At 44.8% G+C, this 27221-nt stretch overlaps 1 protein-coding gene across 1 annotated transcript in view; it reads right to left on the reverse strand.

The window, feature by feature from the left end:
• Positions 1-5050: 5050 nt before the first annotated feature.
• Positions 5051-27221, reverse strand: part of LOC126545156 (uncharacterized) — a 65930-nt gene continuing 43759 nt past the window's right edge. The window contains exons 2-7 of the mRNA XM_072285078.1: positions 7722-7958; positions 6988-7281; positions 6389-6511; positions 6135-6283; positions 5708-5864; positions 5051-5510 (exon numbers count right to left, since the gene is read on the reverse strand). Of these exons, the coding sequence (XP_072141179.1) occupies positions 5137-5510; positions 5708-5864; positions 6135-6283; positions 6389-6511; positions 6988-7281; positions 7722-7958 (1334 nt within the window). The 3' untranslated portion in view covers positions 5051-5136. The remainder of the gene's footprint in view (positions 5511-5707; positions 5865-6134; positions 6284-6388; positions 6512-6987; positions 7282-7721; positions 7959-27221) is intronic.

The following is a 27221-nucleotide window of genomic DNA, read 5'->3' on the forward strand; positions in this document are numbered from 1 at the left end:
CAGGCAGCAGACAGCTCGCGGGAGTTTTCAAATTCTGCAATACACTAATTACTAGCAGAGTCGCACGCCACCAAATGTCGGGTTAATCGACGCAAGCTCATCGGTAAGTCTTCATTATGAACTATAAAGGGAAAATGTTTAGCACCTCTAACAACAATCAATGCCGAGAAAATTCCATTGCTATTACCGATAGTTGTTATGACTTGGTTGGAAAGAAGAAAAAAAGAATAGAGGGAACCGACAGCAAACATCTTAATTAGAAAAAGAAACAGTTGAACCGGCTTACAAGCGCTGCAGCACCGTGAACTTTTGTGTGTGTTCTATTGTACAATAATCCGATTACTGGAATGTCGCCATAAATCTGGCTGCTGGGCGTCGCCCCTCCATTCCTCGACACGAGTTTCGGAAGTGTGGTAGGGAGACGCGCGCGAGAGTGCACGCGATGCGGCGGCTCGTGCTTTTTCTTTCTTCCCAAGTACATAGCCAGACTTAATTATTATAACTAACTAGGTGGCACGGAAATTATTTTACCACAGAACGCGCACTAAACTTCGCGGTGCCACAGCTGCTCATTGTTATACCAGATATATTGTTAAATCCGGTTAAAAAAATTAAATTATGGGGTTTTACGTGCCAAAATCACTTTCTGATGAGGAGGCACGCCGTAGTGGAGGACTCCGGAAATTTCGATTACCAGGGGTTCTTTAACGTGCACCTAAAGCTAGGTACACTGGTGTTTTCGCATTTCGCCCCCATCGAAATGCAGCCGCCGTGGCCGGGATTTGATCCCGCGACCTCGTGCTCAGCAGCCCAACGCCATAGCTACTGAGCAACCACGGCGGGTTTAAATCCGCTATTGTGGTTCGTGACAGTGCTCTTAAAGTATGCGCCACGGATGAGGACAAAAGCTACACAAACGGCAGGACGAGTGCCTGTTCTGTCGTCTATAGCGCTGTTTTAAGGTCACTGTCGATCGAAAGGAACCAACTCGGCTGAATAAAGGTGTTGGTGCTGCAAATTTCTTCCACACAGTGGGTTCTATCCTCTCGTCAGTGGCTACGATCGACCCTGCCATCACTTGGATCGACTTGAAAAATCAGCGCCCATCCTGTCGTTTTTGCACTTTCCGTCCTCGTCCGTAGCGCTGTTTTAAGAGCACAGTCAAGACGGACCAACGATCACTTGGTTATCTTCATTTGTTCGTTATAACGAGGTCTAACTGTATGACTTCTTGGGAAAGTGTTGGAAATTACCAGCATTTCTGCATCAATTTAGCAAGCTAGGACTCCAAATCCAGTATAGACCGATATCGCCCTGTTAAGAGCGCATAGATGGATAGATGGATGGATGTTATGAGCGTCCTTTTTGGAACGGGGAGGTGGGTTGCGCCACCAAGCTCTTGCTATTATACTGCCTAATGTCCTACCTAGGTAATGAAGAAAAGAAAAAGAAAACGCACGATGAATTTCTATAACTAAATTTTCTGACCCCCTGTTGTGAACTTTCTTTTTGTACGTATCCGCTTTTTATCGTTTCCGCTTAGAAGCTCGCTATATTCCCACTCCTTACTTGGCAATTTGCAAAGTTGTTCCTCGACTCGTGTGACTATATTTGTTATTTGTTCAGCGTTCAAATTTGGACTGGCATTTTGCACTCGATCCTTGCTCTCTTTCCCAACTACATATTACATTTAAAAAATGATGCGTTTATGGTCACTCCCTATGATGCTATACCAATCCTCGTCAATGACCATTTCCCTCAACTTATCACGAATTCCTTCTGTCACCAGACAGTAATCAATGGTCGATTGCCGGTATCCCACTTCCCACGTGTTCTACCCTTCACACTTAGGCGCTGCAATCACGATGACGAGGTTATGTTGCTCGCAACAATCTAGCAGTGACTTCCTGTTGTTGGTGCAGCCATCTAGATCCTGTATGTGGGCATTCATGTCACCTATAATAGGATAATTTCGCCATCATTCCCGAAACCCTTAATATGGGCACTTATGCATTCCGTTAACTCTTGATTCTTCTCTGTCCAATTATTTCCTGTCCGCAAATACATTACGCCCAGACAAGTTTCCTTTTTTCATTCATGGTACCTGATAACCAAAGATGCTCTTTACATTTTGAATTTACTCTTTTATATTTAGCTCCCTGATGGATGAGCATTCCGACTCCCCCTCCCTTTCTTTCCGACTTAGCTCTGTCACACCCTTCCCAAACATCAATCGCTGGCGGCTCTTCCGAGTCTCTAAGGTGCGTTTCTGTAGCCGCACACACCCCTATTTGTTCTCTATTTAACTGCTCCTCAATCTCTACCCACTTTTCCTTTCTTGTGCCGCCCTGCATGTTGATGTAGCCTATTGCACCGGATGGGTGGATTAATGGATGTTATGAGCGTCCCCTTTGGAACGGGGTGGTGGGCCGCCCCACCAAGCTCTTGCTACCAAGTGTCCTACCTAGGGTTAAAAAAGAACACGATAAACTCCCTCAACCAAATTTTCTGACCCCCTATTGTGAACTTTGCTTTTGTACGTCTCCGTTTTCTTTTTGTTTTTCCCTACTTTTCTTCCACCAATCTTGCAATCGCCTATTACTAATCTCTATTGCGGACATGTTTACTTTTCCCCTGTTCTCGCTGAACGCAAGGGCTTCTAGGTCAGTGGTGCCTAAATCGACCGCTGGGCAAATGTCTTCACATTCTAATAAATCATGCTCCATCATGTCTCTATAGCTTTACCGCAGCGAGCACATGCTTCTTCCTTCTTATATCTCACTTTATAGGTGCGTGTTCTAAGGCATCTTGATCTCGCTTCGAAAAGTAACGAGCTTGCCTCTCAGTTATCATAAACTGTTTCTTTCCTGATTTCGTTTCTTTCCTCTTAAGTAGTTACTCATGCCAGGTTTCTTTTCCATTGCCGCCACCCATCAGATTATTTCAACCTCTCCGACTTTCCGCTTGACGTTCTTTGTTGCTGTGTTGTCCACCCTACAGGCCGCATACTTGCTGGTAAGCTTCCTAGTTCTTTTCCTCCACTTTGAATCAATGTTTTTCCTGTACATGTACATCGGCCTGCGCCACGATGGTAAAACCACTATACCAGCAACGCAATCAAAGCTGTCACGAGGACTACCTGCCGCCAATAAATCTTTGTTCATGACATGAAAAAGCAGCGCAAAGCACGGAAGGCCGTTTACTGTTGGGCTAGTTGGCACATGGTCATTTAGAACGAAGGCAGTGTACACTAATGGAACAAAAAACAAACAGGAGAAGAAAGAGGAAGCAGACACCACGTGGTTCATTGAAGACTATCCATTGAAGTTTTGTTCCCAGAACACAAACTACAAGACAAACTGTCTTGATGTCCCGGATTAGAAAATATCCGTGCACTTCAAGTGGCCCTTTTTTTTTTTCTTTTGTCAGCGCACCATTTCAAAACAAACGCAAACGACGATAAGCTATGTAGCTGTACATCGCCACGTATAGCGCAGTTTGGTGGCCATACTATGGCTTCCACTTGCGGCTCTTCCTAGACACGATTGCTGCTCATGACCGTCTGCTCATTCAGCCAGTCTTGATTCCCTCAAATAACAGTGCCCCGGCCAACACAGTGCCAGAAATTCTCGTGCACCTTAGCTCCAATCGCAGACATTTATTGGCTAAGATTGGCCGGTATAATAAAGCGCGCGCTTTATTATGAATACTCATTGCTTTCTTTTGCACTTAGAAAAAAAAATAATGCAACACGTTTTTCATATAACAGATTACTGATGACACTAGATAATCCTGCCGAATTTTGAGTCAGATCAAATATTTCATTTTCTAATTCTCGCACGAAAACTAGTTTTTGACGTTCTGTGATTTTTCAATACTTGCAGCCTAAATACAAGACAATGCTAAGAGAGACTATAAATACCTTGCTGCACACTCTGTGTGTATGCGCAGGAAAAAATCTTGACACTGAGAAGCTCGCGATAACAAGAAAGGCCCGTCTTTATAGCGTCTTGTTCAGTTGCCAAGTGTTTGTGTAGAGGGCCCGTACAAACGAATGCCCTTGTTTTATTAACTAAATTAACCAAGTTGTGTCAAGTAGGTATAAAAGGTACGAAAACAGAAAATTATATAACTTTTTAGAATCTAAAATTAGGAACATCGTGCAATTGCGTAAGCCGCATTTTCGACCTAAGTATCATGTTTAAGATTTTTTTAGGCTCAGACAAAAGCGTGCGCTAAAGATTAAGCTTGGCGCCGATGTGTGGAGGGATTTTGATAAGTCATACAAACATTTTGTTGAAATAAAAATGTAGCCAGGATCCCCTCTTACCTACCCTAAAAAACTTAGTTCCAAGTTTATGTCTCGAGTGGCGAGCTTCGCGAAATGGACGGCACGGGAGGGCACGCGGGGTCAAGCCACCTCGAGAAGGTTAGCATTATCATTGCCTCACCGCATCGTGGCAGAAGTATTCAACTTGAATTGGATTATGAGGCTGCATGTGCCAAAACCAGAATTGGATTATGAGGCACGCCGTAGTGACGGACGCAGGATTAATTTTACGCATCGTGCCTTGAAATTGAATATATCCCGTTTCCCTGCCTTCCCACGTCACCCCTACCACTTTGCAGGGGAACAGCGAGTGGCAAGGCACTCGTTTCGTGACTGCGTCGGGTCTACCCATTCTCTGCCTCCTATCTCGCTACCCTCTGGACTTGCATGTTAGTAGAAAGGTAAACCGGGGTCACGGATAATCACAGCTGTGAAGAGGCTAATGTGGCCAGGGAGTTCCAGAGGGCATGCGCACATTCAACGCGGTTTCTCGCGTTTTCCCGTCACGCTCTGAACCACCCCCGGCGCGGTACATAGCAGTGGGAAAGGCAAAGAAGCTTCGCTTTAAAATATGCCTTATCTGCTTGTATCGACGCCTGCTATTGCAATAAAACCGACAACGTACACGACGGCATAGCGCGAACACTTTAGCGACTGCGCATGGTGGCTGCATTCACGCGTACATCCGTTCGCTGCATTGATCCATGCTACAGGAGCGCCGTGAATATACAATACTTTATTGCAGTATTTACAGTATTTACAGAACTGTACAGTGGACTAGAACGGGGAGGTAGACACGTGGACACTCAGCAACCGTGAGGTAGCTGAGCGTAGCGCAGACTGAAGCCGCCAGCGCGGCACACCAGGGCGTCGGCGAACTGCCTTCCCTGCGTCTGGTTTGACGGAGGGAAGCCCAGTCCTCCGGGTTGCTGGGATCCGATAGGAGTCTCAGGAACAGGCGGCCGCACAGTCGCGGTAGGTGGGTTGGGACGAGGGGGAGGAAGTGGCGGCAGTGTGGGCTGACGTGGTGGCAGAGTGGGCTGGCGTGGGGGCAAATTGGGGCGCTCTGGCGTGTTCGGGCGCGATGTAGGTGCACTCGGGCGGCGTCCCGGGCAAGGGCAGTCCGTGTAGCCAATACGAGGCCCAGTCACGAACGATACACGGAAGGGTGCGAGGTTGGCTGCGGAAAGCATATACAACGTTAGTACGACCAGGGAAAACAGAAAAGGAAGAAAAAGCGCGCGAAAGCGCAACTTGCACTAGCTAGGAGGCGCACAAAGCTTGCGATGCATGGACGTGCGCTCCAGAGAGCGTGTCCATGTGCACACTTCTTGCTCCTAGCAAGCATCATGTTAAGCAACGTATAGGAGAACTTACAAGCAACAGGTGTAAAAGTGGTGCCGCAGATCCGGTCACCCAGGTTGCCCTCGGTGACAGTGCCAGTTGAGCCGGTAGGAATGAGTACGTAAGCGTCGCGGCAACGCTGGTTTACCAGGGGGCTGAGGCGGAAGCCGTTGGCACCATTCTCCTGGAACTGCAAAAGGAATTGCACGAAACATATATGACCCGCACCTTCCATGCAACACTCGCGGAATGAGAAACGCCGTGTAGATAGCGACCTCAGCATTTCTTGCTGCATAACAAAGCATGTGCTTTCTATACCAGAATAGCTTATTCTGGCGCTACTTCATCGCAATGCACTCGCACAATGCCGTAAAAATGGTTGTTATTGCGTGCAACACATATCGGCGCACTGCACCTTAAGAGTGCAACCGAACTGATGCGCAGACTAATTATAACTCACCAGGATAGAGCAAAAGCCGAGCTGACGTCGGATGCAAATGGAGTAATGCATGTTGGCAAAATAATGGAAACCGGTTGGGTTGCGGGCGAAGTTGAAGCTGGTGATGATATCTGCAGCTTTGGTGTGGTACTGCAGACAGCCCTCAGGAGCTGCAATAATGTAGGCGCAGTGTTACCATACCGCTAGCATTCATTGTGAGCTCTAACCACGACAAATAGTCGTAATGGAAGCACACAGTATACAGGAGGACTCACCCATAGTGGGACTCCAGCAGGCCACCTGCGTGATACGAATGCTCCACCGGCGCTCCATTTCTGTGCGGGCACTCAGACGAACAGAAAGGACGGCCTGCTTGGTCTGGCTCACGTCAACGTACACTGGTGAGAAAGGAAGAAAAAATGCGCGCATTATTTGGGAGGCCGTATTTGGAGACCTATTAGGCATATAAAAGCTTGACAGAACATTGTCGCATACTATAATTAAGCGCAATAGTCAACGTTCGTCTTCATCTCAATTACGAAAAGTTTAATGCGTGCACTCCGGACGAGCCGAGCGGTACGTTGCGCAGGACTGTACCCAGGGGCGGCTGCACGAACTTTTCGAATTTGCACATGCGGACTAGGCGTTGTTTAACGCGTTCTTAAATTCGGTATTTTTTTTTCGTTATTAAATGGTCGTACCCCATGTTCACTTGTAGCTAAAATGCTTACATGCCGACATACCTGTAATGGCACATATGTAAGCTGTGCTAAACAGTGTCACCACAGTGATCTGGGTGATATAACCCCTAACCCTCGCTCTGACCCTGACATAGCATGCTGGCTGTGACGCGGATAAATGCAGATGTTCGTACTGTGCTGGCCGCTGTTGAAACCGCAGAGGACGGGGTAGTTGGCGGACTCGAGGCCTGCGGACACGCTGAACGCGTCGTCCAGGCAGTGGCCGGCCCGTGGCCCGCAAGTCTCCGGCGGCGAGAGCGAAAACTCGGAGAAGTCCAGCCGCAGCTGGCAGACCTCCTCTCGGGCGTGCACCGTGACCTGGCACTGTCCGAAGACGGCTTGCTGGTGCGGGTACTCGGGACTGCGGAACACCACCTCGTCGTCGGTCACCACGCTGCCGCACCTGACCGACGTCTCCTGTTCGGGACCTGCATTTTAAACGAGGGGCAAGTGTGCGTAAAAAAGCGGGTGCACTGCTCTAGAAAACTGCAAAGCTAATAATAACAATGTTAAGGTTTGAGCCCGGGCTATTCAGTGTTTCACGTTCCACAGCGCACATAGGGACAACGACAGGAAACGAAACAAGGAAACCCGAATAGCGCTGTAGCTATTTGTAGCCACAGTAGCCCCCCCCCCCCCCCCCCCCAAAAAAAAAAGAAAGCTGCTTGCAAATATTGCGTGGTTGCGGTCTAGCTGGTCTGGAGTTTCCTCCGCATTTCTTTTGGAATGCCGTTATGTACAAAAATACATGTGAATGCGATACGTACAATCTTATTTTCTCATTTCCATTCTACGCAAAATGTTGTCTCACTCAGTACTAAACCATTCACAAGATATGAACAACAACTGAAACGTTGTTCCCACTTACGGTGGCAGCAGATCGTTTTCCCGTCGGAGCACCGTCCCAGCGAGACGCCTCCGTCCTTGAGACACTGCTTGGCGAGCACGCAGACGCCCTCCTGGCCAGAGTCGGCGACACACTGCGGCGGCGTGGCGGTCACGCGGTCCATCGTCTGAACCAGGAAGCCGGGCAGGCCCATGCTCTGGCCCAACGATGCCGCGTTGCTGGGAAGGCCCAGACTCTGGGCCATTGACGACACGCCAACTGAAAGAGGCAGGGGCACACGTTGAAATGAATTTGTCATATGGCACAAAAAACACCGATCAATTGTTTGCTGTCCACAGTTCTACCTGAGCGAGCGATGACAAGCAAACCCAGAGGGCGAAGGCTGGCGAGGTCGTAAGGCTAGATTTACGTTCAGCAATACGAATTTGAAAACGTTCTGCTATATCAGGCGATGCCCTGCCTCAACAAAGAACCGTCACTCAGGGCCGCAACTAAGACGGTCCGATTAGAAGAGTTGTACAGAGCGAAACACTCAGGTGAATCGCATAAAACTCACGAGCGATCCATGGCAGTCGGATATGCACAAAATTTACCTTAAACTAGACCGTTGCTACATGAAGGCTGCCCTATACTTAATACCTCGGATTCACTAAAGTACAAGTGGCACCACGTTGGCCCTGGTACAAACGAAGACAACAAATTCGCCCGTTGCCACGCAGAATAAGAAAGCACGCAATTGCACTCACATCCTGTCTTATCGTTGCTGCGCTCAACATCGTAGTCGGCCAATGTCGCCGTGACGCACAGGAAGACGACCAAAATCCTCATCGTCATTCTTGCGAGTGATGGTCCTTCTCCCGAAGTCGTCTCCACTGCTTCTCCGTTCATGGCTGAGTGAGGAGCGAGTGCTGGTTCCTCCAGGACCATCGCTTTGAATAAATATCATGCAGGTCCGGTGATGTCACTAGTTGCGTACACCGGGCCAGCCAATGGGAGGCGTAGAAACCCTCTCTGCTCCTCAAGCTCCGCCTCCCGTGGTGAAGGCGTGCCATGCACCCCCTTTCCCCTCATCCTTTTTTTTTCTTGCCTCTACGTCCTCTTTCGCCTTTCCACTCCTGCCAACGTGACTGTGTTGCCATCTGCCAGATTCTCTTCTCGTACTCCTCCTCACTCTATTCTCTTTCCCTATGCGACCCTCTCTCTGGCTTTCTCCTTAGCCCTCTCACAGGGGAAAGATAGGCGCCATGATTAGGCCTAGGGCGTGAGAGGGGCGCACGCGGTCGCCACGTGTATAAGAGAAAAGAAAAAATAGAGAAAAGTCCACATATGTGAAACTTTCGAATTAATAAATCAAAATTAGATTCCCTTCTCTAATCTAATAGACGCTATTCACATATTCGGACATTTTCCAATAAATTTCACATCGCCGACTGTGCGTGCTAAAACAAAACTGAAGTGAGAATGCAACAACTTTCATCGCCATCATCGTGAAAGCATGAAAAGTTATACAGAACATGGCGTGATTTTTGAGCGCGAAGCAATGAAATGCGGAAATTCAGCGCTAAAAAGAACACAATGAACAGCGGTTGAACAAGGGATGTCTCTCAACATTGGTTGAAGAAGGGATGTTTGATGTGATAAACAGTCGTTCATCACATCAACTCCTGTGAACCTCTTGGATACCAGACATTTTTCGGCTAAATCGCAATTATTTGCACTCAAATGTATTGCAGACGTGGTGTTCCGGTAGTGGGGATTATTTGTTCATGTTTATGGATGGACTGCATAGATAAAATATACATGCGCTCCGTTGCAACGTAACTTGGTAATGCTGCTACCGCTATCGTTCCGACTAAAGGAAAAACTTGCCTTTATTGCTCTGAGACTCGCAGACAATGCACATTTTCGATTTTGTCTTGACTCCGCACGCATGTGCTAGCTGGTCCACAACGCCTGCTTTTGTAAACATTATTCTAATAATTATTTAGTTATACACTCAACTTTGCAGTAATAAACGCTTTCTTCGTTCATTGTGATAAGCCATGACCACGTATAAACGAATAAAGTGCTTAATTGTTCTGGTCCATACACATACAAACGCTCCCAAGGAAATAACGAAGACAAGTCCTCTGGTCGAAACGTTGGCTAAACGGAAGCCTCAGGCGTCCGCTGTTTAATTTCAGACACTTACTAACGTTTCGAATACTGGTTGTGAAGATTGTTTATATTCATTTGCTTCCGCCACTACGGGATATATACATAAGGTGTATGCAGGGCAAGTACTCTGAAAGACGCCACGTTACAATGTTAGTACCCACGATGCATGGGAAAGATTGCTAGTATTATCAATGCTACACGCGCATGTTGAGTGCCATTAAGCTTTAGAAATGAGCATACGTTCGATCTATGCAACGAATTTTTGAATGACAATATACAAAATTAAATGCGTTAAGTAAACGTGCAAACCTGTGTCGCTTGAAAGCATAACAAGTACATTTAGATAGTCTGCTTTCTCGAAAGCATCTTTATTTTGTCTGGGGGAATACTTGTGACCTGCTGTCGTTGAAGCAGAATGGTCCTTGTACATTTAGTAACATCCGATGAGAAATTAAGACAAGTTTGATTATTTCTAGCTGATGAGAAAGTGCTGATTTCAATCAATCATCATGAAGGGCGAGGCCTTAGTCCACTGCAAGACGAAGACCTCGCCCATTTCCTGTGCCAGCTGATTCCAACTCACACCTGCAAATTTCCTAATTTCACCATGCCACGTTTCCTTCCCTTGGCACCCATTCTGTAAATCTAATGGTCCACCGGTTATTTACCCTGCGCATTAAATGGCCTGCCCAGCTCCATTTTTGTTTCTCTTAATGCTATCCTCGTTGGCTCTCCGATCCACACCACCAACTTCCTGTATCTTAACGTTACGCCTAACATTTTACCAGGCTCTTGAACATTATCTTTGTCTTCTGCATATTAATCGTCGATGCCCCTCTTATACTTTCTCGGTTAAGGCCCTCAATTATTTCTTGTAATTCGGCCCCAGCGTTGCTGAACAAGACAATGTCATTTGCAAACCGACGTTTGCTGAGATATTCGACGTGGATCCTCACTCCTAAGCCTTTCCAGTTTAATTCCTTGAATACTTCTTCCAAGCATGCAGTGAATAACATTGCCGAAATTGTGACTCGTTGCCTGACCCTTTTCTCGATAAGCATTTTTCTACTTTTCTTGCGGAGAACCAAAATAGCTTTGTAATCTTTGTAGATATTTCCCAAGTTATTCACGTATGCTTCCTGCACTCCTTGATTACACAATGTTTTCATGACTGCTAGTATCTCTAATGAACCAAACACCTTTTCATGATCTATGAAAGCCAGATATAGAACGATTTCGACCAATAGAAGTACACAAATCTTTGAGACATCTAAACCTGCTGTAAATCACCAACATCGGCAATAAGTGTGTTTCCGACGATCTTTAATGCAATTAAATTATCACTGTGATCATTTTCAGGACTTATGAAAGCCATATATAAAACGATTTCAACCAATAGAAGTACGCAAATGTTTGAGGCATCTAAACATGCTGTAAAAGACCAACATCGGCAATGAGTATGTGTCCGCCGCTCTTTAGTGCAATTAAATTATCACTGTGATCACAGTAGCTCGGGATGAACGAGTTTTCGTTAAGTCTGAAAAGGAAACGCGAATAAAACAAATAAGATGCTTATTCTTTCCGCACGTTTAATGGCAGAGTACAGGGCAGAGTATCTAAGTCAGACATGATGAATTTTGAGCAGAAACTGAGAGGTTCCATTTCTTGTAGCCAATAGATAACGAAATTGGGCAAACAAGAAACAAAGTATTTATAACCTTGTGAACAATTACTGGTGTATATTAAACTCACGATAAGTTTTAATTACCAATACAGAAATTTGAAAATTTATATGTAAGGAAGTAACCATTTCGCCGAAACCATAGCTCTGCATGCGACTTGCCACAAAAAAGAAAAAAAGAGAAATATGAACGATTTTTTCTTCGGGGAACGGTGGCTTGCGCTAGTAGGCCACCAATGCTGTGACGAGTACAAGGAAGGACACGTAATTCAGTTTATTATATTCCATATTGATGTAAAACTCACAAAACGGTGACTTTGCTGCTAACAGGCTAAAAAAATAGTATATTTCAACTTGTGTACGTGGCCTCTATCACATTGCAGTTGATCGAAATAGTCATCCGATGGTAGTGTGTTGCTTTAGCGTATAAAATGGTCCCGCAATAAATTATTTCTTCCTTTTGTTTTTTGTCCGTCTTAGTCCAGGGCGTCCGCACCTGGACTACTTACACCATTTGTTCCACGACCACATTTTTCTTGCAATTATTTTTTCTCATCCGTATACGTTGACTTGAAAGCTTAAAATGGACTCTGGCAGTGGCCGCATTCGTTAGCCCCGAATATCGCTGCAGCGTCGAGATCGTCATTCAGAATGGCAGAGGCTCACGTGCATAAACGCACACGTACTTCCTTCAACGCGTGCATACACGTATACAACGAAATCAAGGCATTCGATCTCGCATTAAACTTGAAGCGGAACTCTTATTGCGGCTTAACTGAGAGTTGGGCAAGTACGGCAGATGAAGAGCACAGAAATTGCACCAGCCTGTTCTGCTTTAGTATTAAGGTCTATCAAGGTGTAGTGACTGCTCTAGTAACTCGCCGTGTGACTGACGGCCCCCTGTTTCTGATACATAGAACGCTGATTATAAGTGAGTCGTGTCAGTAATAGTAATACATTTTTATTTTTGGTTTCTTTCTTTCTTTACTTCCCATAGTAAGGAGTCCGTACAGCTTTCTAGTAAATAAGACTATGCATTACTCGTTCGTCTACGCGAGAAAAGGAACTAAATTTCTCACTGCCAAATGTGCGAAGACAAAAATTGAGGAAATTATGTTTGTGGTACGAGAAACTACAAAAAGTTATATGTGAACATAAAAAAGAACTCTTGGCCACTAGTCACATCTTCTGGCCGATATTACCTAATACAACGTACATTCACGCCATGCGCTGCGCGTTTAATGAAGCGTTGAAAATTATAAGGCGAGAAATGTGGTAAACACTTTGGAAAGATTATATGTTAATATACATATTCTTCGCGAGCACGTGTTGCGAACACGTGTTTTTGAGCACGCGCGCAAGGTGCTCACGCATGACGACGATCAGGTTGAGGAAGACGCGCTTCTTGGAAGGAAAGAAAGGCGCGCCCCGTCAAAGCGAGCGCTTGGAGGGGGCACGCCTACGCACGCACCAACACTTTCGCAAGCAGCAGCAACATCTCCTCAGGAAACATTAACTTTGAAGAAACGTCAGCAATACAACAAAATCCTTTCATTTGTTCTTCAAAGATGACATCAGAATTGATAATGCAGATAACTGCGCCTGCTGTTCGGCCCGAAATGAAACTGAAAAAAAAAAAAGAAATATGCAGATCCCACGCACTGCGGGAATCGATGTAAGCGAAGCTTTTCGTGCTGGATGCTTTGATTGACGATAATTAGCGGTGATGTTGACGGCGAATGTTGAATTTCTTCAACGCTTAGTTTAACACTAGAGCGGTGAGTTGATGTTAAACATTACCTTGTATGCACCACTGCTATTTGTCTGCTTACTACGCGGAACACACATGGAGAGGTGTTTGCTTGAGGCGTTGTTGTCCGCCATATTTTATAACGTCTGAGGGAGTTGAGCGTTGTCATTTCCTCACATGGCACATCGCATCGTGGCAGAACTATTAAACTTCAATTGGATTATGGGGCTGTACGTGCCAAAACCACTCGGATTATGAGGCACGCCGTAGTGGCGGACTCCGGATTAATTTTGACAGCGTGGTGTTCTTTAACGTGTCCAAAATCTAAGTGCACGTGCGTTTTCTATTTCGCCCCCTGTCGAAATGCGGCTGCCGCAATTGGGATCAAATCCACGAACTCTAGCAACGCCATTCTAGCAATTAATGCGGCTCTGCACTGCACGCCCTGCGTAGTTTGTCCGCTCGACATATTTGCATGGGGTTTATTTTTCAGAAATAGCAGCAACGTACTGTACGGTTCCTTGAATTTAAGCGTATCCTGTAGGGTTTCCTTGCCTTCTCAAGTCACCCCTCCCCACCTTTGTATGCGAACTGCCTTTTCACCTCCCTCTACAATTCTATCTACGACCGCTCTGGACTCGCAGGTTAGTAGAAAGGGAAGCACTGCAGTTTCTGCAGTGCTTCCGAGAGGCGTCACGGATAATTACAGCTGCCAAGAGCCTAATGTGGAGACGCTCAGGGAGCTCCAGAGGGCATTCTGCGCATTCGAGGTGTGGTGAAAAAAGAGTTTCCCGTCGGCTTTCCTCTTTGCCCCCCTTCTTCATGTATACACGTGCTCTGAACGACCTCCTGCGCAAATATTTCTGTAATAGTAAAGTTTCACCGCCGCCACCACCACCGACGCGGTGTGCCGGACAGCAGCAGCCACAGCAGCAGCAGTGGGAAAGTCGAAGGAATGGGCAAAGAATGCTTCGCTTAAGGAAAGAAAAAAAAACGGTTAGGCCCGAAATGAAATTGAATGCAAACTTCTAGTGGTAAAGATCATAGCAGACAATGCATGGTTGCTTCTAAATGCACCCAGCGGCTCGACTCCCCTCATTCTCTTATCCATCCCTTTATCTTGTATAGCTCAATCTCCCCAGGCATGCTTCGTATACGCCTTTGCGAACCGAGCGCTGGGCCACCATCTCCATTTCCAAGAACAAGTTTGCCTCGTCCTCGTCAAATTGAGCAGTGAGACATCCATTGCAAATGGGACTCAGGACCTTGACGGCCACTTAAACATATCGGTGGTGTAGGGTGGGGGGTATTCATAAAGGAAAAACTGGCTCTAAGTGCAGAAAGAATCCATTTGCTGGGAGGGAGAAGTGGTTTAATGTGAAAGGAAAGGCGGGCGTTTAACCGGGCACCCAGTGGCATGGTGGCAATGACCTCTGGACAGTCATGCTGCGATAGGGGAAAACGTGCCCGGTTCTATTTTTCTCTCCTGTGTGTGACGAACTAACTTCCACAAACTTTACCCTTTAGCACTCTGAACGCCCCTCCTACCGGCCCCACCGCGCTACTCTGCCAGGTTTCCGAGCAGGTGAATTCTATTGAATGGAAAGACATTCCACCTGGGGACCAGATGCGAGGGGGGGGAGGGGGTGTCATGAACTTCTGCGAATGCTTGTGCGTTCACCTATCCTTATTTGGGGGACCTCAACGTAGTGAGCGGACAGCCGTGCAAGGCAGCCGACAAGTTTCAAAATCTTGTTGACGGACTTCTTGCACCCGTGCGTGAAATCCGCGTCCGGGATTTGTGCGGGTACGGACCGCTGTTCCAAATCGAGCTTCCCTGCTAACCACGTGGCCTAGATGGGAAGGGCCCCGCGAGCTGGCGAACAATGAAGGGATGATATGCTTTAGCTGGGCGTGGATGACGCCTAACCTGACATGAAACTCGAGCGGGAATCTTATTGTACATGGAAAATTAATAAGTGCAATGGGCCTTTCCAGATTCCTGTAAGTTAGCTACCCCGCACAACTCACGTCCACATACTACATTCGTCGTTGAAGCGCCGAGCTTAGTCGCAGTCACTTTATTTCATATTCCAGCATAAAAAGTAAGGATGCCAAAAGCCATAGATGGATTGAAGGAGGCCTACATTGAACGCAGAGGTAGAAGTATGCAGAAAGCAATAGCTTGTGTTACAATCTATTCAATAAATAACGATACAGTAGCGAATATTACGAGCTCAAATTTAAGGTACCATACATATACGTTACTAAAAAGGACAACAAAGCACTCATCAACAATATGCTGAAGCTAACCAACCACGTGATGAAATGTTCTTTTAAGAAATCACAAAGTGTTTGGTATACGTAGTAACATATGTTTCATCGTTCGTCATGACTATAGTCTGTCCTTGAAAATGAAGTTTGCCGGTTACCTTTGGAGCGCTCGGTATAAAACTGTATCGTTGAAGTATGTACCTCGTGTACGGATTCTACAGATATGTACCACTGACTTAAACATAGAACGAAAAGCTTGCCTCTGATGCCGTCTAGTGATAATGTAAATCTAAACAAAAGAATTTAATTCTGGGGTTTTACTTGCCAATGTGATATCGTAAGCGCCAGCACTTAGTACTCCCATTAAATTATGTTATGTCACTACGGATCTGCTGCGCATGATGTTGTTCAATGTGTAAATGGCTTCAATGGCGTTGACTACTATTATGAGTCAACACACTATTTGACGAGCTTGCAAAGGGATTCAAAAATGATCGTGACGAAGAAAATTGCCAATTACACCACGGGGTAGCTCCAGAAAGCACGAGACCATTAATTTATCATTTCTTCATTTCATTTATTAAGCACAAGTAATTTCCCCTATGTTGTCCTTGGTGTCAATGTTTGTTGGCTTCTTATGATATGACTAATAACAATCGGGCCCCTCGGTTAACCCCCTTTCTTCTCCTTAATTACATAACGAGGGTCTCGAATCCGGCAACATTGATGCCTTCAGGGTAGCATATGTGGGTTTATTGACCAGTTGCCTTCACCCAAAAAGATCACGGTCTCGTGACGCCTGCGGCAAAAATGACGTTCTACGTCTGCCGCCAAGGTCAGTGAGTGGTGGCGCTGGCTAACACTCCCAGGTTTCTACTAGGACACATAAATACCCAAGAAAGCGGATGGGGAAACAGCGCCGCGGTAGCTCAATTGGTAGAGCATCACACGCGAAATGCGAAGGTTGTGGGTTCGGTTACCACCTGCGGCAAGTTGTTTTTTCATGCACTTTAATTTCCATTAATTTAACATTTCTTCATTTCATTTATTAAGCACAAGTAATTTCCCCTATGTTGTCCTTGTTGTCAATGTTTGTTGGCTTCTTATGATGAGACCTACCCACGTGACTTGCCAAGTGGCATCCGTAATTTGCCACGTGGCATGCGTGACTGGCCATGTGGCTGCCACATGCAACGAAAGACGCATGATAATAGGCTCACACAAATGATGATGATGATGAAAATTTTTATTTATCCCTCTTTAAAGGAAAGGGGGCAATGGAATAGAGGGTGGGGGGAGGAACTACTTGAAGTAGGCCTCCTTTATCCTCTCAGCCCACTCCAGGATGGCCTCCTGAAGTTCGGGCCTGGAGCTGCGCAAGGCAGCCTCCCACTGCTCCTCACTAGATATTAATTGCTTGAAGAAAGGGGGAAGGGGGTGCTTAGGGCACCCCCACATGATGTGGTTTAAGTCTGCTCTGGGAGAGACACAGAATTTACAAGAGGGAGAAAGGTAAATGGCGGGATGAATAAAACAAAACACGTACTGCTTGAAAAACACACATACAAAAATAAGTTCTGAGTTTTACTCGCCGAAACCATGATTATGAGGCACGCCGTAGTAGGGGGCTCCGAATTAATTTTGACCACCTGATATTTTTTAACGTGCACCCAATGCAAGTATTTGCACCCTATGCTCCCAATGCACGGGCGTTTTTGCACTTAGCCCCTATAGAAACGTGGCCGCCGCGGCTGGGATTTCATCCCACAACCTCAGGCTGACGTGCGGCTTGACCGGGCTGTTTTCGAGCGCCAGCCTACATGAAAATTAAAAAATATGTGCTTGTGTAGGTTAGAGTTTAATGCTGCCCTGTAATTGTGTGCATAATGTATTAGCTCATAATCGAGGGGGATCAAATTGCTTGGAAATAGAATGGCTGCGTTTGTTATTTATGGCGCCGTCCCTTTTCTCGTGTGTAACATCTGACGAGGTTGACAACCGGGTACAGCTTTTAGGCACTCACGTGAAGAAAATCACGTGATATAATGAACACATTTCTTGCAGCGGCTCTTTTTCAAATCCCTGTGAGTTCGCTGTAAGCTGCAGCCGCATCGTGGAGATTTGCTGCCCAATGCTCATGTTGGAATCCAAGTGAAGCGAAGCTTTACTAAGCGGCTTGCACTTACTTTCATCCTATGCAACGCATAATCTCAGGAAATGTTCCCGCTTATCCAGCACAAAGGTCAGAACTTGACATTTATGCAATTTTTTTTTCTGTGCACCGCACCCATCACAAACTATGCTAAAACGCAAACACCAAATCGGTCAGATGCACCGTATGACGCAGCGATGTCACGAGAACGAAGGCAACCCATCGTATCCGTCAAGAGAAGAATTATAGGGAAGTACAACACGTATCAAGCAACATTTATGAATTGTGTAACAGTAGCACATGCCCGTTCTGGAGGTCTGGCCACGAATGGCGATCAGCCGACACTATATGTTTAGGTTTTATGTAAGAATTTTGTGTATTACGGAAAGCACAAGTACGTCTATTGGCCCTACTTTGTCGGTAAGTTATCCAAGGGTTATATAAGCCCGTTTGCTGGTATTTGTGTTTGGCCCAGATATAACCTTTATCTTACGATATATCTTAATCCCGTGAATGAAGTCGTAGTAATAATTATTTTCATAGAGCTCAATATAGTCCCCCGTGTGATATAGATGGAGTACAGTTACGGCCCATAAGATCGATTCTCGACATTATTTTGCTCTACATCACTCACATCATTAATCTATGCATTGCAAATGCTGTCTTTCCGTGTGCAAAGCAAATCGCCCGCTGTTCTGTTCTTTTCAAGAAGGGTGATAGGAACCAATTAGGCAATTACCGCCCAATATCAATATTTCCAATATTCGCAAAGGTATCAGAAAAAGCTTTTGACAAACAGAGTGCAGAATTTGAATCTAAAGATCAAATGCTCACCAAATCACAATATGGGTTTTGAAAGCACCTTTCAACAGAATTCGCACCCTTAGAGCAGAAGTAATATATACTAAAACAATTTGAACAGAACAGGACAGTCTTAGGTATGGTTATTGATATTACAAAGGCGTTTGAGCTTATACATCATCAATTAATTATCCCGAAGGTTGTACTCTGTGGTTTACGCGGGCACGCCGCATCGATAACCAAATCGTATATAAAATATCGCCGACAGGCTTTTAGTGTCACAAACTCACCCTGTTTGCTGCGATGTTCCGCAAGGAAGTATACTCGGTCCTTTTCTTTTCAAACGTTTTATTAACGACATCATCAATGTACTTCCCCTTGCAAAATTTGTTATATACGAAGATGATACGAGCATATTCTTAGCTGGTGAAAATGCCAAGGGCTTAATAGATACAGCAAACTGCATGCTCGAACACCTATACAAATGGACACAAAAAATGCATCGCAAAGTAATGTGGACAAAACAAAAGCAACTATCTTTCGGACCAGGAATAAACAAGTTACTTTGACAAAACAAATATAGTTTACATGGAAATAGCACCACAGTTCAAATTACCCTAGGCATCGTGTTTAACCAGTGGATGTCCTGGGACGATCATGTAGCCAACGTTACTCCTAAATTGTCGCAAATGATTGGTCTACTCTGTCGCAACAGTGAAATTTTACCGTCGTGTGCTATGCTGTTAGTTTATTACTCTTTATTTCATTCTCGCCTTAACTATTGTAGCCTTATCTGGTAAAGTACAACACCGGAAAATCTGAACTAATTACCTGCATTTCAAAAAAAAAAAACAATGCGGACTGTCAAGAAATTACCAAGGTTACATCACACAAGATAAATATTTTTAGAATACAAAATTATTCCAGTAACAAAAAATCTATGACTATCGCCTCAGTCAAACACTTAAACAGGAATATCTAAATAAAACATTTGGAAAGAATGTATGCGCTTTGTAGACGATCACAAGGAAGATCACATATTTAAGTGTTTCCCTCGAATAAACCTCAGTTGTTAGTTTGCGCCTGTCCTGTCTTCTTCCTTGTGATCGTCTACAAAGCGCATACAATCTTTCCAAATACAATGAAACAACTTGCCCAACAACGCATTCTGTTAAATAAAACATGTTTTATTCAAAATCTTTTCATCCACTTTAATTTCCATTAATTTATCATTTCTTCATTTCATTTATTAGGCACAAGTAATTTCCCCTATGTTGTCCTTGGTGTCAATGTTGGCTTCTTATGATGAGACCTACCCACGTGACTTGCCATGAATTGATGATGCAGATAACTGCGCCTGCTGTTCGGCCCGAAATGAAACTGAAAAAGAAAGAGAAATATGCAGATCCCGCGCACTGCAGGAATCGATGTAAGCGAAGCTTTTCGTGCTGGATGCTTTGATTGACGATAATTAGCGGTGATGTTGACGGCGAATGTTGAATTTCTTCAACGCTTAGTTTAACACTAGAGCGGTGAGTTGATGTTAAACGTTACCTTGTATGCACCACTGCTATTTGTCTGCTTACTACGCGGAACACACATGGAGAGGTGTTTGCTTGAGGCGTTGTTGTCCGCCATATTTTATAACCTCTGAGAGAGTTGAGCGTTGTCATTTCCTCACATGGCACATCGCATTGTGGCAGAACTATTAAACTTCAATTGGATTATGGGGCTGTACGTGCCAAAACCACTCGGATTATGAGGCACGCCGTAGTGGCGGACTCCGGATTAATTTTGACAGCGTGGTGTTCTTTAACGTGTCCAAAATCTAAGTGCACGTGCGTTTTCTATTTCGCCCCCTGTCGAAATGCGGCTGCCGCAATTGGGATCAAATCCACGAACTCTAGCAACGCCATTCTAGCAATTAATGCCGCTCTGCACTGCACGCCCTGCGTAGTTTGTCCGCTCGACATATTTGCATGGGGTTTATTTTTCAGAAATAGCAGCAACGTACTGTACGGTTCCTTGAATTTAAGCGTATCCTGTAGGGTTTCCTTGCCTTCTCAAGTCACCCCTCCCCACCTTTGTATGCGAACTGCCTTTTCACCTCCCTCTACAATTCTATCTACGACCGCTCTGGACTCGCAGGTTAGTAGAAAGGGAAGCACTGCAGTTTCTGCAGTGCTTCCGAGAGGCGTCACGGATAATTACAGCTGCCAAGAGCCTAATGTGGAGACGCTCAGGGAGCTCCAGAGGGCATTCTGCGCATTCGAGGTGTGGTGAAAAAAGAGTTTCCCGTCGGCTTTCCTCTTTGCCCCCCTTCTTCATGTATACACGTGCTCTGAACGACCTCCTGCGCAAATATTTCTGTAATAGTAAAGTTTCACCGCCGCCACCACCACCGACGCGGTGTGCCGGACAGCAGCAGCCACAGCAGCAGCAGTGGGAAAGTCGAAGGAATGGGCAAAAAATGCTTCGCTTAAGGAAAGAAAAAAAAATAAAAAGGTTAGGCCCGAAATGAAATTGAATGCAAACTTCTAGTGGTAAAGATCATAGCAGACAATGCATGGTTGCTTCTAAATGCACCCAGCGGCTCGACTCCCCTCATTCTCTTATCCATCCCTTTATCTTGTATAGCTCAATCTCCGCAGGCATGCTTCGTATACGCCTTTGCGAACCGAGCGCTGGGCCACCATCTCCATTTCCAAGAACAAGTTTGCCTCGTCCTCGTCAAATTGAGCAGTGAGACATCCATTGCAAATGGGACTCAGGACCTTGACGGCCACTTAAACATATCGGTGGTGTAGGGTGGGGGGTATTCATAAAGGAAAAACTGGCTCTAAGTGCAGAAAGAATCCATTTGCTGGGAGGGAGAAGTGGTTTAATGTGAAAGGAAAGGCGGGCGTTTAACCGGGCACCCAGTGGCATGGTGGCAATGAGCTCTGGACAGTCATGCTGCGATAGGGGAAAACGTGCCCGGTTCTATTTTTCTCTCCTGTGTGTGACGAACTAACTTCCACAAACTTTACCCTTTAGCACTCTGAACGCCCCTCCTACCGGCCCCACCGCGCTACTCTGCCAGGTTTCCGAGCAGGTGAATTCTATTGAATGGAAGGACATTCCACCTGGGGACCAGATGCGAGGGGGGGGAGGGGGTGTCATGAACTTCTTCGAATGCTTGTGCGTTCACCTATCCTTATTTGGGGGACCTCAACGTAGTGAGCGGACAGCCGTGCAAGGCAGCCGACAAGTTTCAAAATCTTGTTGACGGACTTCTTGCACCCGTGCGTGAAATCCGCGTCCGGGATTTGTGCGGGTACGGACCGCTGTTCCAAATCGAGCTTCCCTGCTAACCACGTGGCCTAGATGGGAAGGGCCCCGCGAGCTGGCGAACAATGAAGGGATGATATGCTTTAGCTGGGCGTGGATGACGCCTAACCTGACATGAAACTCGAGCGGGAATCTTATTGTACATGGAAAATTAATAAGTGCAATGGGCCTTTCCAGATTCCTGTAAGTTAGCTACCCCGCACAACTCACGTCCACATACTACATTCGTCGTTGAAGCGCCGAGCTTAGTCGCAGTCACTTTATTTCATATTCCAGCATAAAAAGTAAGGATGCCAAAAGCCATAGATGGATTGACGGAGGCCTACATTGAACGCAGAGGTAGAAGTATGCAGAAAGCAATAGCTTGTGTTACAATCTATTCAATAAATAACGATACAGTAGCGAATATTACGAGCACAAATTTAAGGTACCATAAATATACGTGACTAAAAAGGACAACAAAGCACTCATCAACAATATGCTGAAGCTAACCAACCACGTGATGAAATGTTCTTTTAAGAAATCACAAAGTGTTTGGTATACGTAGTAACATATGTTTCATCGTTCGTCATGACTATAGTCTGTCCTTGAAAATGAAGTTTGCCGGTTACCTTTGGAGCGCTCGGTATAAAACTGTATCGTTGAAGTATGTACCTCGTGTACGGATTCTACAGATATGTACCACTGACTTAAACATAGAACGAAAAGCTTGCCTCTGATGCCGTCTAGTGATAATGTAAATCTAAACAAAAGAATTTAATTTTGGGGTTTTACTTGCCAATGTGATATCGTAAGCGCCAGCACTTAGTACTCCCATTAAATTATGTTATGTCACTACGGATCTGCTGCGGATGATGTTGTTCAATGTGTAAATGGCTTCAATAGCGTTGACTAATATTATGAGTCAACACACTATTTGACGAGCTTGCAAAGGGATTCAAAAATGATCGTGACGAAGAAAATTGCCAATTACACCACGGGGTAGCTCCAGAAAGCACGAGACCATTAATTTATCATTTCTTCATTTCATTTATTAAGCACAAGTAATTTCTCCTATGTTGTCCTTGGTGTCAATGTTTGTTGGCTTCTTATGATGAGACCTACCCACGTGACTTGCCACGTGGCATCCGTAATTTGCCACGTGGCATGCGTGACTGGCCATGTGGCTGCCACATGCAACGAAAGACGCATGATAATAGGCTCACACAAATGAACTTTGACGCACTTGCTCTGTCACAGGGATCGCATCCTGATTAGTCACCACCATTAGGCCTTCAGAGTCACACACGTGCAAAACAAAACACGTACTGCTTGAAAAACACACATACAAAAATAAGTTCTGAGTTTTACGTGCCAAAACCATGATTATGAGGCACGCCGTAGTAGGGGGCTCCGAATTAATTTTGACCACCTGATATTTTTTAACGTGCACCCAATGCAAGTATTTGCACCCTATGCTCCCAATGCACGGGCGTTTTTGCACTTAGCCCCTATAGAAACGTGGCCGCCGCGGCTGGGATTTCATCCCGCAACCTCAGGCTGACGTGCGGCTTGACCGGGCTGTTTTCGAGCGCCAGCCTACATGAAAATTAAAAAATATGTGCTTGTGTAGGTTAGAGTTTAATGCTGCCCTGTAATTGTGTGCATAATGTATTAGCTCATAATCGAGGGGGATCAAATTGCTTGGAAATAGAATGGCTGCGTTTGTTATTTATGGCGCCGTCCCTTTTCTCGTGTGTAACATCTGACGAGGTTGACAACCGGGTACAGCTTTTAGGCACTCACGTGAAGAAAATCACGTGATATAATGAACACATTTCTTGCAGCGGCTCTTTTTCAAATCCCTGTGAGTTCGCTGTAAGCTGCAGCCACATCGTGGAGATTTGCTGCCCAATGCTCATGTTGGAATCCAAGTGAAGCGAAGCTTTACTAAGCGGCTTGCACTTACTTTCATCCTATGCAACGCATAATCTCAGGAAATGTTCCCGCTTATCCAGCACAAAGGTCAGAACTTGACATTTATGCAATTTTTTTTTTCTGTGCACCGCACCCATCACAAACTATGCTAAAACGCAAACACCAAATCGGTCAGATGCACCGTATGACGCAGCGATGTCACGAGAACGAAGGCAACCCATCGTATCCGTCAAGAGAAGAATTATAGGGAAGTACAACACGTATCAAGCAACATTTATGAATTGTGTAACAGTAGCACATGCCCGTTCTGGAGGTCTGGCCACGAATGACGATCAGCCGACACTATATGTTTAGGTTTTATGTAAGAATTTTGTGTATTACGGAAAGCACAAGTACGTCTATTGGCACTACTTTGTCGGTAAGTCATCCAAGGGTTATATAAGCCCGTTTGCTGGTATTTGTGTTTGGCCCAGATATAACCTTTATCTTACGATATATCTTAATCCCGTGAATGAAGTCGTAGTAATGATTATTTTCATAGAGCTCAATATAGTCCCCCGTGTGATATAGATGGAGTACAGTTACGGCCCATAAGATCAATTCTCGACATTATTTTGCTCTACATCACTCACATCATTAATCTATGCATTGCAAATGCGGTCTTGCCGTATGGAAAGCAAATCGCCCCCTGTTCTGTTCTTTTCAAGAAGGGTGATAGGAACCAGTTAGGCAATTACCGCCCAATATCAATATTTCCAATATTCGCAAAGGTATCAGAAAAAGCTTTTGACAAACAGAGTGCAGAATTTGAATCTAAAGATCAAATGCTCACCAAATCACAATATGGGTTTTGAAAGCACCTTTCAACAGAATTCGCACCCTTAGAGCAGAAGTAATATATACTAAAACAATTTGAACAGAACAGGACAGTCTTAGGTATGGTTATTGATATTACAAAGGCGTTTGAGCTTATAAATCATCAATTAATTATCCCGAAGGTTGTACTCTGTGGTTTACGCGGGCACGCCGCATCGATAACCAAATCGTATATAAAATATCGCCGACAGGCTTTTAGTGTCACAAACTCACCCTGTTTGCTGCGATGTTCCGCAAGGAAGTATACTCGGTCCTTTTCTTTTCAAACGTTGTATTAACGACATCATCAATGTACTTCCCCTTGCAAAATTTGTTATATACGAAGATGATACAAGCATATTCTTAGCTGGTGAAAATGCCAAAGGCTTAATAGATACAGCAAACTGCATGCTCGAACACCTATACAAATGGACACAAAAAATGCATCGCAAAGTAATGTGAACAAAACAAAAGCAACTATCTTTCGGACCAGGAATAAACAAGTTACTTTGACAAAACAAATATAGTTTACATGGAAATAGCACCACAGTTCAAATTACCCTAGGCATCGTGTTTAACCAGTGGATGTCCTGGGACGATCATGTAGCCAACGTTACTCCTAAATTGTCGCAAATGATTGGTCTACTCTGTCGCAACAGTGAAATTTTACCGTCGTGTGCTATGCTGTTAGTTTATTACTCTTTATTTCATTCTCGCCTTAACTATTGTAGCCTTATCTGGTAAAGTACAACACCGGAAAATCTGAACTAATTACCTGCATTTCAAAAAAAAAAAACAATGCGGACTGTCAAGAAATTACCAAGGTTACATCACACAAGATAAATATTTTTAGAATACAAAATTATTCCAGTAACAAAAAATCTATGACTATCGCCTCAGTCAAACACTTAAACAGGAATATCTAAACAAAACATTTGGAAAGAATGTATGCGCTTTGTAGACGATCACAAGGAAGATCACATATTTAAGTGTTTCCCTCGAATAAACCTCAGTTGTTAGTTTGCGCCTGTCCTGTCTTCTTCCTTGTGATCGTCTACAAAGCGCAGACAATCTTTCCAAATACAATGAAACAACTTGCCCATCAACACATTCTGTTAAATAAAACATGTTTTATTCAAAATCTTTCATGCCTGAAAAGGCGAAACAAGAAAACAGGAAAACAAGAGTGGGAAATTAAAACATTCCGGACAACGTATGATCTACAAACGTTAGAACGCTGGCTCCCAAGGCTTCGTGATGACTAATTGAAACAGGATATAACACCCCTATGTGTTACATTTCAGAAACTCTTTGCTTTCTTTCTTAGACTTTTCTTGGTTATTTCTTTATGGGACGGAAGTCCAATTGCTTTGCAGAATTATGGTGTTACTAGACATTATTGCTATGTTTGCTGTCAAAGTGTCTTTGCCATGTCATTGCATTGTGTAAATTATTAGAATACTTTATTTTCTTTGCCATGTATGTATGGTTTTATTATTTTTAAAACATGTGCCAGCTGCAGCCTTTATATAGCAGGTTTATATTTTCTGTAGTGCAGTGTGATGGCAGCGAGTACTGCTTTTTTTTCTGGACATTTTCTTTTTCCCTCAAAATAGTGTCAAACTTTCTTTTTCTCTTGAAGAACCACTTCTATCTCACTTTGTATGCTACTGCCAAAGAGGTGGGGGGGGGGGGGGGGGGGGGCGTTGCCCTGTCAAGCTGTTGAAAGCCAACTTTTACTTCGGTCCCCCTGCATCATCACGTATGACGTGGTGGTCAAATAAACTTATTATTATTATTATTATTATTATTATTATTGCATTTATCAACAAATGTATTTACCCAGATAGCAACCAGCCCCGGAGCTAGCTGACAGCAACCCCGAGAAATCCTGGGGCAAAAGAATGCTTCAGAAATGTAAAACTCCTGATCCGCCACGAGATTGCCAACTGCCTCGTTGAAAAAAATAGACGTGGTTGAAAGCATGTTAATTTAATAAACATACGATATCACACCACTTTACTCTTTCACGTGGTTTTATCTTCCACCAGTCTCAAGGCAACGAAAAACCGACTTTCGTCCAGATCATTCTTAACGGAGTGATCATCATTTATTTCGTCCACAAGGGCCCTACATAAGGGCCTCGTTGTATTTGAAGAGTTGCTGCTTCTTATAGCTAAAAAGCGTCGAGGCCCGCATTTTGATTTGCTCAAATTCTGGATTATGGTCGCATAAGGTTGGGACAAAGCGCCCTGTCGTATCATTGACAAAAGTTTAATGTTGGGAAAACCCAAGAAAAACGTCGAAGCCATGTTTCCTTAAATGCGGCGAAAAAAGTGAGCGCCGTCATTTTTATTCTATTAAGCATTAACTTCGGAGCTTTTACGTGCAAAACAAGGACATGATTATGAAACGCGCCGTAGTGGGGGATTACGGGTTAATTTTGACCACCTGGGGTTGTTTAACGTGCACCCAAACGCACGGTACTTGAGCGTTCTTGTATTTCGCCCCCATCGAAATGCGGCTGCCGCGGCCGGGGTTCGAGCCCGTGCCGCCGGTGTTTATTTTATTTAAAGCTGCGGTATCTGTCAGTTCACCGCCACT

This window comes from Dermacentor andersoni, chromosome 10 (assembly GCF_023375885.2).
Source record: "Dermacentor andersoni chromosome 10, qqDerAnde1_hic_scaffold, whole genome shotgun sequence".
NCBI classification, from domain to species: domain Eukaryota; kingdom Metazoa; phylum Arthropoda; class Arachnida; order Ixodida; family Ixodidae; genus Dermacentor; species Dermacentor andersoni.